We start from the raw sequence: 12,460 nt of genomic DNA on the forward strand, positions 1-12,460 counted from the left end.
ACAGACTCTTGAAGTAGACTCCACACTGAGCACAGAGCTGGATGCAAGGCTGGATCCCACAACTCTGAGATCATCACTTGAGTCAAAACCAAGAGTCAGATGCTTAAGCAACTGTTAACACCCAGGCACCCCAAAACATTTGCTTTTCAACAAAATCGAACACACCCAGATGCAGGAGTAAAAACCCTGGCATTCTGACAATTTTGAATAATTTTTTAGTCCTTTCCTCATCTCTCTCACCTTTCTCTTTTGGGACTACAACATGGCAGACTAGGTCAAAGGTAACCATTTCCAAAGAAACATCTATAGAGGTCTTTGTGTACCTGGTTCTACCCATGTAGATGTGTCCTGGGGCAAGCAGCAGTACCTTCTTTCCCACCTAAAGTAAATATGTATTGCTCTAATAGGGCAAAGTACTTTATTGGACTTCACTCATGCCAGTCTATAAAAACATATTTAAAAATACAATTCGTGCAATCAGGAATACATGCAATGGGGAAATAATGACAGCAAGGCACTTGATGCCTTAAGCTAACATTTAGTTTATTGGGGTGTTGTGGGTTTTTTTGAGCTTCTGAATATATCAAACAATTCAGTCTGCTGAAGTAATGTACTTCTTAGCATTGGGACATCATCAACCTATCAATATTGATCATTTCTAAGTTAGCTTTTCTCTAATAACATTTCTATGCCTTTCCTTATTGGATTAGGCACAACAGCCTCTCATGGAATGAAGAGTAATTACAAATAACTCTTTAAAAGAACGTCAGTATTTTCTGAATATTTCTGATCTAAAAATGTATTTTATCAGATATTAAATATACCATGGTAGAAAATTCAATAATCCTTGTAGTTAAAAAAAAAAGAATTTGTGTTAGCTTATTCACTCTCTTAGAGGCTTAGTTTTAAGTTGTGTCTCGAAGCCTACACAAACATTATTTGAAGAAAATCTCAGTCCTTTTGCCATTAAGAAATGGGATTATTGTCTATGAAGGCAAGTGTTCATACAAAGATTATTTTTAAATTATGAGGATTTTATTAATCCTTAGAATTATCTTAAATCCTTTCATATACCTTCCTCTTATTGGCTCCATCTCTAAGATACAATCTTTATTAGCTTTTCTTGTTAGGGTTCATAAAAAAATATTTTTTTTAAAAAAAAACTTTATTTATTTATTCATGAGAGACACACAGAGAGAGGCAGAGACACAGGCAGAGGGAGAAGCAGGCTCCATGCAGGACGCCCGATGCAGGACTCTATCCCAGGACTCTGGGATCATGCCCTGAGCCAAAGGCAGACGCTCAACCACTGAGCTACCCAGGTGTGCCGTAACAAAGATTTCTTAACCTCTATTGAGTATGTGTATATTTTTATCTCTAGTTTCATCTTTGCCTAGTTTTCATGAAGCTCAGAGTGGAATCTGTGCTCTACATTTTATAAATATGAAGGACCCCAGTGTTTCCATTGCTACCTAGTCATTTCTCAAATTATTTAAATCTTATTTTTTATGGATAGCTTTACCTTTATTTTTCAAGCTCTGTTATACTATGCTATTTTTTAAGCATTTATTTATTTATTTATTTATTTATTTATTTATTTATTTATGAGACAGACAAAGAGAGAGAGCAAATGGGAAGAGGGAGATGGACAGGCAGACTCCCCACTGATCATGGAGCCTGATGCGGAGCTCATACCAAGTCAAGATAATGACCTGAACTGAAATCAAGAGTCAGATGCCCAACCAACTGAGCCACCCAGGTGCCCCATACTCTGGTATTTTAAGTAAAATAATTCACTATCTTTATGAAATGAGATAGGATATCTTGTTCAAGAATACAAAAAAATATAAATACTAGATTATGTAAAATACCTTACTATGTCTCATATCATTTATCTATCCACTAACAAAATAATAAAGATTATTAATGATAAGATTGGAGGTCGATCTGGCTCAAGTGGAATCTTAAATAATGCTAGAGAAACTAGATTAGAAGAACATCCCAGAGGTCTGAAAATAAAATCTCAAGTTTCTCCTGCCACTGTTTCCCATTCTTCCTCTCTGTTTTAATGACAGTGAAACAAAGTAAAAATAAAATCCAAACAACTTGATTATGGTCATACATGTCACAAAGTATAATTTAATCAAGTAAATCTGTTTTTCAAAACCCTGAGTGATCCAAGATGGAAGGAGATAGTGGCAGGGCAGATGCTTGGTACCTGACCTTTGTGATCAGTAAGAACTTGTCATGAAGCCAACTGCAGGTAGCAATTATTTACCAAGCTCTCTTCTGGATATTTACTAGACAGTTTTATGACTACGTTCTTTTAGGTTGGCCCACCAGGAATAAAATGTGCACTCAAAAATTCTCAGTTTTCTTCTTTCACCCATGATACCAAATATAGGATCTTCCAATTCGAATTTCACATCCACATATTTCCTTCTCTTAATTGGAGTTTAACATCGAAACTATTCTAAAAATGCCCTTAAATAGTCTTTATTCATTCTTGAGACATAACTGTCCATATAAACAGCAGAGTAAGCAACAGTAGAGCTCATAATGGTAGGTACAAAATATTAGCAAACATCTATAGATCTAGAGCAAGATTTCCTAACCTCTGCATAAATGACATTTGGGGCCAGTGATTCCTTGTTGTGTGTGGTGGGGAGAGTCTTGTGCATTGCAGGATATTAAGCAACATTCCTAGCCTCTACCAATCAGATCAGAAGCAGCCTATTTTCCCAACGTGACAACCAAAAATATCTTCCCTGGGAGCAAAACCACACCTGGTTTGGAACCACTGGTCTACAGTCCAATTCTTAGATAAGCTGTAGCAAATTTCTTCACATAATGTTTATGGGGAATCTACTAGGTAGGTCCTAAATAAACAGGATTAACTCTTTATTGCACAATTATATAATATTCTAAGTCACTTTATTACTGCAATGTCCTTTGAAGACCGCAAGCCAATCATTCAAATATTCAGAAGAAGCCCCATGCTAGATATCTCTTTTTTCATGCCTTATGGTGACAGCAACATACTACTCTGACCTACCCATATCCCTCTTAATAGATACTTCTAGTGTCCACTTTAAATTAGGTGTGAAAACAAATGACTTATTTCTCAGCCCCCTATGAAGATTTTGGAAAAAATTATTTGGTATTTCTTTGCTGAGCACTGAACCATTACAGTTGTTTGCATTTAAGCTTTCTGAATATGTCAGTTTTCCATAACTTCTTTTAATACAGGATGAACTTTTAAGTTATTTCTTTGAATGTTACTCATCTAACTTTGAAATTTTATCTTTACAATCCGAATCATACTAGTTTATACTATTTTAAACATCTGTGAGAAACTGTTTTGTAATTTTAAATTTATGACATTTAAGGTTTCCACTAAAAAGCTGTACCAATTTCAGAGGGGATCCTCAGATTCCTAACCTAGGAATCTATTGTTCTAATTTTTTCCCTTGGAAGATCATCAGATGTATGACAGAGCAATAGAAACCAATTAAAAATATACATACTTGCTCCAATAAACTTTGCCTTCTAGTGTCTGCATCTCCCCAAGGATAGCAAGGAGAAGAGAAGACTTCCCACATCCCACCTGGCCTACAATCATGGTCAGTTGACCTAGAGAAATTAAACAAAGGATAATAGCAGGAGCACATGGAATCCTTTTAGTAAGATAAAAGCAAAATATATTTAGAAAGGCTGATGTTTCAAAATCAATGGTCCACATTCGGTCTCTAACAATAACGTATATATTTGGTATAACTTCTTTTTCTGATACACAAGTTTTTTTGAGAAAGGGGAGAAAAATTAAAAGATATAGGTCTTTCTTTACTGTTTCCAACTATGAAAATATCTGACATTAATGAAAAGAACAATGAAAAAAATGCCAACATAATCTCAATTAGTTTTAATTTTATTACTCAAGTCATTCAGGAGAAGAAGGCAGTTTTGACTAAAATTGATAATTGGGATTAAAGGGATTTGGGCTGGTATTAAGACATCTTCTCCAGTTTCTTACCTTTATATGCATTTAAATAGAAAAATCCCAACCTATTGGCTATCAGGCCAGATCAAAAATGTATTTTGATTCAATTATCTAGACATCTCAAATAAAAATTATTGGGAATTTGAGCCTTAAATATCTTGAAAACTTTAGTTGTCTTCAGGGATAGAAAATAAATTTTATATAATTTTAAAATTCTTTCTCAAGCAAAACAAAAAATCAACTATCCCATTATTTAAAAGGACAAATCAGCAAATGAACTGATAATAGTTTATTTGGACAGTAAATAGCTAGTCCAAATGTCTAAGCACTCTGTAGCAAAAGGCAAGTCTTAGCATTTCCAATCATTTCCTACAATGATACAGTGGCTTGTGAGCTGCATGGTGCAAGTAAACAACTAAAAATAACATTTATAATGTTTAAAAAGTATTTTTAAAACTAAGATCAATTATCTTGGAAATCAATGTATTTAATAATTATCAATTTAAAAAACGAGTAACAAATAACTCTTACCTGTTGGAATTCGAATATCTATATTAGATAATGTAGCTAAACCACTGCCCCATGAAAAGTAACCATTTGTGACCTAGATAAGAAGAACATATAAATTAAGATATAAAATTATGCCTATAGTTGGTGTTAAAAGAATAATTCCAATTAAAATACATTTTCTCTTTAGAACACTGAAAGACGTTCAGTACAAGGTAGAACACACAGTGGTGAAATTCTAATTTAGAGTTGTAGCTATTGAGAGGTGTAAATAAAGAAAAAAGAGTGCAAGTGAAAGGAGGTTCTTGGAATTAGTGATATTATAAAAAGGCTAAAAATTATAATTTTCTCTGAAAATTTGGGATTACTAGACCATTTTCATGTGAGCATTCTTAAAAAGCAATCGTCCCAAATATTTTTCAAACTAACCCCAACTTTGATTACTTTCTCACTGCTGGGCAATTCCCAGAATCCTGGTGATGCTAGGTATAGCGCAAAAATAATGACAAATTATTCCAACAAAACGACTGTTACCAATGAGGAAGGTTTTGTAATAAAGGAGTTCCCTGAACTGTGTGGATTTATCTCTATTCAGTGAAGTTAAAAGAAAGAATAAAAAGGAAGATAGGAATAACAGAAATGAGATAACATATCTTGGTAGGATAAACCTCAACAACCAACAACAAATCTCAACAAAGATTCCAAGACTTGCAGTCATCCAGCAATCTATTTACCAGGCATGAAGTGGACTTGATAGTTTTAATAGTTACAAAAATGGGAAATGAAAGAGGTACACCAGAACTAAAGGATAAAAGTTGCTTGAAAAGATCAGGCTGCAATTTTCCATGTAGGTTTTCTCTAGCTTGTAAGACGTAAGACATTAAGTAATATCCATCATATAGATGTACATGAAATTAGCCCTGGAAGGAGGGTGGCATGGAAGGGCTGCATTACTGATTGAGTTACAAATATCTGCTGAGCACCCACTTTGTGTGACGTGCTGTGTTCGTATTGATGTAGACTACAAAGAAGGTATAACATCTCCTCCCTCTTGCTTGGAAGTTGCAACCATCTGAGTAAATAAACCAGAAGCAAGTACAATACAAGACAGTACAGGATAACTAACAAATAGAAAGGACAGGCAGACAGTAAGTGTAACAGAAAGAAAACCATCATGGTTCAAAAAGAAAACCTTTCATGTCTGAGATGGAGTTTAAAATTTTTTTGGAAGAGGAAGTCTTTAGCTAGTTTTGGAAGTTATACTGAATTTCAGTAAAGGCATTTGGGGCATAAAGAACTACATTACAAACAGGCACAAGATCAGAGAACTATGAAATATGTTGTGGGAAATAATGAATAGAGCTGGCTGGGTCAGAGGTTTAAGATACTGTGGCTAACTGACAAATGATGCACCGAGAAAGTAAACAGCCTGAGGATCTCTGTTTCTCTGAGGCTCCAAGAGCTGCAAATATAACCAGATTTGGAAGTAGGCCAGCATGGAACTGAGAAAGGCCCTCCCCAACAACCTTGTGTTTTCAGCGAACTGGGAACGGAGCTTATCTGCACAGAGAGGAAGCCAAAGGGGACCTGGAAGGAGGTGAGAAGACAGTGCTGACAGCTGACAAGCTGTGGGAAGCTGAAGAAACTAATGCTGATGGGAGGTATATAAAGGGTCACCAGGAACTACAAAGGGGCAGCAGCGCAGGGAGACCATAAATGTGTGGCTCAGCCAACCAGTACCTTGTGTCACTTCCTCTACAGTGCTAGCAGCCTATTCTAGAAATGTCGAAGGCATGACGTTGGACTGCTTATGGAAGGTGTTGACGGACCGAAGGAAAAGGAAGGGGCTCAAGTTGCCGAACATCTCCATAAGGTTAAAAAGCAATGTTAGCGGGCAGCCCGGGTGGCTCAGTGGTTTAGTGCCGCCTTCAGCCCAGGGCGTGATCCTGGAGACCCGGGATCGAGTCCCATGTCAGGCTCCCTGCATGGAGTCTGCTTCTCCCTCTGCCTGTGTTTCTGCCTTTCTCTCTCTGTGTGTGTCTCTCATGCATAAATAAATTTTAAAAAATGTAAAGCAATGTTAGCAAAGGTGAGGCCCAAGAAAGCTGGAGCTAAGGCTTTGGGGTCAGTGACTGACCAACATGGTAGTGTTTAAGATTTTGGAGGAGCAGCAGTGTCAGGTGGTGCCAGGTGTGACACAGGCCAGGTTGTAGAAATGGAGTGAGAGCAGAGTAAGAAGTTTCTGGGCTGGGATACTAGAGAGTTGTGCACTTGGAATTTTAAACCACATCTGTGCATGGCAACAAGTAAGCTAGAGAGATGGACAGGGAAATGGGCACCCAAAATCTTCAGCAATGGTGCAGAGTGATTGTGAAGTCCTTTGACAAAAGATGTGAGAAAGGTCAACAAAGCCAAAACCTCACAGGGCATGAGAGTGGAAAAGATATGGTCTGAGAGCGGCAGGGAGAAGCCAGAAGAGTGCAGTGTCCCTACAGAGAAATAAAAGAGGGAATAATCTCCACTCAAGGGGGATGATAGAAGAGGATTAAAGTTAATCTCTCCTGCTGCAGTCTGCACTTCCACTCTCTCCTGCCTTTTACAAAACAATCTCATGTCTCCTCCAGGGTTAAAATCCTAGGCTTTCCTAACTAGTTGTTTGACCTTGGAAAATCAGTTAACATACAATTCTTTCCAAAGATTCATTAAAGAGTGAGTACAAAAATGATCCTCATGGCATGGTCTGTGATAGAGGGATGATGGAGGCAAAGCCAGAATCCATGTCTATGGGATAAGGAAAATGCAGTGATGCATACTACAGAATACAATAATGTTGTAAGAAAGAGCAAACCATCCTAAAAACATTTCAGGAGACTGAGAGCATGTAGATGCTTATTACCTATTTTATAAGAATATGAGTATGCTTAGGCACATATCTTGAACACATTAGAGCTGGTACTATAATGGTAGGGGAGGAGGTGGCACAGGAGTGAGGACTGGGGATAGGAGGAAAGAATGTATTAAAAGTAAAGGAAGGAAATGGACAGATGCAAGTTAACCTACTGCATGATCCATTTATATAAAATATCCAGAACAGAAAGCAGATCAGTGGTTGCCAGAGGCAAGGCAGAAGGGTAAATGGGGAGTGACTGCTTTATGGATATGGGATTTCCTTTTGGGGTAATGAAAATATTTTGGAATGGGAGAGGGGCAGTGGTTGCACAATATTGTGAATGTACTAAATGCCACTGAATTGTTCACTTTAAAATAGTGAATTTTATGCTATGTCAATTTTACCCCAATTAAATAATGTTTGAAAATTTAGAGCAAGGACCTTACACAGACCATTGTCCATTTCCTCCTGCTGAAAATAAGCAAAAAAAAAAAAAAAAAAAAAAAAGGAAAAATGCTGAATAAAATGTAGTTTGTAAAGAAGTTCATTAAAGCAAGGAGTAAGGAAATACCAGGTCCAAGTATAAAGAAAAAGACAAATTCAAAGCTGTAAGCCCTGAAGTACCTAAGCCTCTTTCTCACAAAGGGGATAAGAATAGCTAAGATATTTTAGGAAAAAAAAAAAAACCAATAACATACAAAAACTTGTCCTAAAATATATTAATGCTTATTAGAAAGTTATAATGATCATAACAATGGGATTTGGGACACAGAAACAGAAAAATAAATAAAGGCCAGCAATCAGTTCAGACATATAAAGATCCCTGATGTGTTTATAAAGTTACACTGAATGTCAGAGGGGACGGTAATTTGGTATGTGGGATGAGGACAACCGAATGTCACATAAAAAATTAAATCAGACCTTACTGACTCACAACTAAATGTAATAAAATTACTACCACTAAATTTACTACTGCTAAATTTCAACCAAAACTATTTGTTACTGATTTCCCTGCTACATCATATCCCTACTTCGTACCAGACACAAAAATGGATCACACAGTTTGATTCAAGAACTAAAAGTGAAAGATGCAGCTTCAAAGATTTTAGGAGCTGATATAAATCATCTTCATGACCTCTGGTAGGAAAAGTTTTCTTAAAGGAGACAAAAAAAGCATCAGCCATAGGAAAAGTTGTATAAACCAGACTACCCTAAATTAACAACTTCTGATAAGATAAAGCCAAGCTGTAAATGGAAGAAGAGTTCTGTAACATATAACTGCCCAAACAGTTAAAGTATAAAGTATAAAGAAGTAGCACCCACAGTTTTTTAAAGGGGGAGGGAACAAATAAGCTGGCAAGTCACAAACGGGGAAACCAAAACCCACATGGCCAAGGTATACATGAAAAGATCCGCAACCTCATTAGGAATCAGAAAAGTGCAAATAAAAACCACAAAATACAATTGCACCTCCTCACATTATACACTTTGGCAAAATACTGGAAGCACTGGTGAAAATGTGGAGCAACTGGAACTCTCAACCACTGTTGGTGGAAGTGTAAACTGGCACAACTGCTTTGGGAAAGAGTTCTCCATGAACTGGGAAAGTTGATGATGCACAGACCCTGTGACTTGGCAATTATTCACAATAACCCCAGATTGAAAAATAATCAAAAGCCCATCAAGAGTAGACCAGACAAAGAAATTTCGGCACATTCATACACTGAAATGCTACACAGCAATGAGAATGAAGGCAGTGTGGCTTCACGTGACAATCTGGAATGAACTATACATACATAATGAGCAAAAGAAGCAAAACGCACACACACACACACGCACATATTTAAACTTCAAACAACTCAAATATGTTTTAAGGGAAGAAAGCATAGCAGGGGTCAAGAGGAAATGATGACTATAAAAGTCAGGGTGGCAACTGGTTCTTGGAGAGATATGAGAGAGAACAGAAAATACGTGTGTTGGGAAGGCCTTCAGAAGGAACTAGTGAAAAAAAAAAGAAGGAACCAGTGATTTTTTTTTCTTGCTGGTTGCACAGGGGTTCACTTTTTCATTAACTGGTGCATATACATTTTACGTACTTCTCTGGAGGCATGTTCTATTTCACAATAAAAAGAAAGATTTAAAAAAGACAAATGAGTTATTACCAACTTGAAATTTTCCACCACAAATAAAAACTTAAAAACTTGATGGTGGGCGTGACACTGCAGTGCCCATTGCTAAGCAGTTTTGTGGGGTTTTTTGTTTTTTTTTTGTTTTTTTTTTTTTTTTTTGCGGAGTTTTTTTTTGGTGCATGAAAGGTCAACTTTAGAAAAACAAATGATAGCTCCATTTTTTTTTTACATTCAGAATAAAAACAAATTTAGTAAGGCACATGGAAAAGATGTATTTTTAGACTCTTATTATATTGAATAGAAAATGTCAATAAAGAAACTGATCCTGTTTCTTTAGTCATGCATATATTACTTATTACCTGGGCATAAAAATAAGAAGCACAGAGGGTCCTTCCTAGTCTTTTGTTTCGTACTTTGTCATAGCCTAGTCCTCACACCCTACCCACACATTGTTAGGTAACTACTAGAACTATTTTTTTTCAATGATGCCCAGGTCTCTCTCTCTCTCTTCGTCCACCCACTCCGTCTCTCTCTCTATATATATTTTTTCTTTTCATTCACAGGTGACATATATTAGCTTTGAAATAACCATACTAAAATGGCATCCCCACCACAAGCTGGGCAAACTACAGCTCAGAGAGGCAAAGCAATTTGCCCAAAAGTCACATATCAAATCGATGGTAGAGTGGCTAGCATTTGCTTATCCCATCCAATAACACAACATTTGTTCCAACTGCTAAGTGCCTATCATAAGACAAGAACTGTGTCAAGCAGTACAGACAGAGATTTAAATGTAGCCCTCGGCAATATTCTACACTGAGAGATGAGGCTCCCTCACTCTCTGATGGGCCTAGGCAGCACAGGGAGTTGGACAAGCCCAGCAGGCAACACACTTTTCTAAAAGGGCTAATTTCCAGGACTCTGGCCGCACCAATGTCCAAAAGCCCTTGACTGCTCAAGGCATCTGTTCCTAAATAGCACTGACCCCTCTTTGGACCCACGATCAATCGTCAGCTGGTTATCCCCTGGTGGCCTGTTCTACCTAAGCACACTTGCCTTGGGAGAGCACAAAAAGCTGTTTGAAATGAGATCAAAGGCACTCCTGGGAAGCGAGGGGAACGCGTGCAACACTGGCCTAAGCATCCCTTGGTCAAAGACAACTACTACCTAATTTATTTCCTTAAAACCTGGATTTATAATATCAGTGTTCTCTATAAATCAATTTGCTGGGTAGAGGAACATAAGAGTATGAACGGAAATACGCTGGAGACTAGCTGCTAACGCAGATTCAGAAGAAAGTCTCATACTCCAGTTATTAAAGCAGAGCTGCTGGAGCAAGAAACGTGGTCGGGAGGCCACGCAGAACTGGCCGTTAAACTCATGGAACACTTTTGGAAATGCTATGAGGACTGGTGAACACTGTAAGGACACTCTAAAGACTCAATTTTAGGACACTTTTACAGAACTTTACCATAAAAGAGTAACATAAATGCTTCTATTCAGGCAACAATCCAGGAAGTAAAATAACCTTTATTGCAATGTCCTCTGTCTCTATGGGACGTAGACGCCGTGTTGATTGCTCATAGCTGTCCAGGTGATATCTTCCAGGCTGCTTCCTGTTTATAGTTTTCGGCTGCTGCATTCCAAATGGAAAAAAACACAAGTTGAAACTTTATATTTAAAAAAAAAAAAGGACATTTTACTGAACATTAACTCATATTGCTACTTATCCTTTTGAATTCCAAGAAAAAGAAAGAAGTAAAGTGAATGTGATATTTTAATTCTTTCAATGGCCTCTCCAAAAAAAAAAAAGGCAAACAATAACAAAAAGCATTAAGCTATCATTTTAAACCTAATTCACAAGGTTTTTCATAAAAATGAAAATACAAAGATGTGATACTCGCAACAGATGGAATTTAAAGTGTGAGTCCCAAACTAGGTTTTGGATACTCCTTCTTCAGCTCTACAGATAAATACACCCAGGCAGTAAAATACTGCATGTGTCAAAAGGCAAGCAGACTGACTCAGGTGAAACTAGAATCTACTTGTGAGGCCATCTGGGCTTGTAAATGCTCCAACAGTACATTTTTGATCACCCTTTGAATCATGAGGATTTTGAGTCTCATACACTCATAATTCACATTGAGATACATACACATCACCCAAGCATCCACTGTGGAGTGAAAAAAAAAAAGCATAATGATCTCAGATTTTTTTGGCCCAAATATGTTTGTATATTGTTTCATAAGTATATAAGTATATAAACATTATATAATGCTGATGTAAGTATAATAGAATGATCCAGTCTTTCTCAAATGTTATAGCATTGTTCCTGGTCAAAGGACTAAAGCATTCATTATAAAGAGGATGCCAGCTGAGGTTAGACAGTTTTCCCATCTTAAAAGGAACTTAAGTTAGGTCAAAGAAATAGAAATTTGTTATTATCTAAATTTAACTTCAATGTCATGTAGATAGAGACAAATGACTAAAGAGAAGGTAGAAAATTCAGCTCTGGAAACCTCTAACTTAGAAAAACTTATAAGCTCAAAATTTGTGCCAGGAGTCTAGTGAACACGTATTTCAACAAAAATAATTATCTATCTTACTAAATACCTTAAAAGTTTTATGAAGGCTAAATAATAATATATTTTAAAACTGTTAAATTACCTATACAAGCAAAGTATTCTAGAATTGTGAAACTTTCTTTTTTGGCCTGGAATTGCAGGTTTAGCTTTTTGAAAAATCCACTGAATTCTACTATGGGAATTAGAGATGTCCTCAAATAATGGGTAATTTAATCCAAACAAGATACTGGCTCTTCCAATTTCCATCAACTGTCATATCAACAGAACATCAAATGATCAAATAGTACATTGCTAGGCTACGTGCAAATAAATACAGATTAAAAAGGTACTGAGAAAAACTAACAGTGCT

The 12,460-nt window shown here is 36.7% G+C and overlaps 1 protein-coding gene across 8 annotated transcripts in view; it reads right to left on the reverse strand.

The window, feature by feature from the left end:
* ABCC9 (ATP binding cassette subfamily C member 9) overlaps positions 1-12,460 on the reverse strand; it is a 149,626-nt gene that overhangs the window by 78,041 nt on the left and 59,125 nt on the right. For all 8 annotated transcript variants that reach the window (XM_055318744.1, XM_055318743.1, XM_055318746.1 and 5 more), the window contains 3 exons: positions 11,055-11,162; positions 4,532-4,604; positions 3,528-3,633 (listed from right to left, as the gene is read on the reverse strand). In XM_055318744.1, coding sequence (XP_055174719.1) covers positions 3,528-3,633; positions 4,532-4,604; positions 11,055-11,162 — 287 coding nt within the window. The remainder of the gene's footprint in view (positions 1-3,527; positions 3,634-4,531; positions 4,605-11,054; positions 11,163-12,460) is intronic.

The sequence above is a fragment of the Nyctereutes procyonoides genome, unplaced genomic scaffold (assembly GCF_905146905.1).
Source record: "Nyctereutes procyonoides isolate TBG_1078 unplaced genomic scaffold, NYPRO_anot_genome, whole genome shotgun sequence".
NCBI classification, from domain to species: domain Eukaryota; kingdom Metazoa; phylum Chordata; class Mammalia; order Carnivora; family Canidae; genus Nyctereutes; species Nyctereutes procyonoides.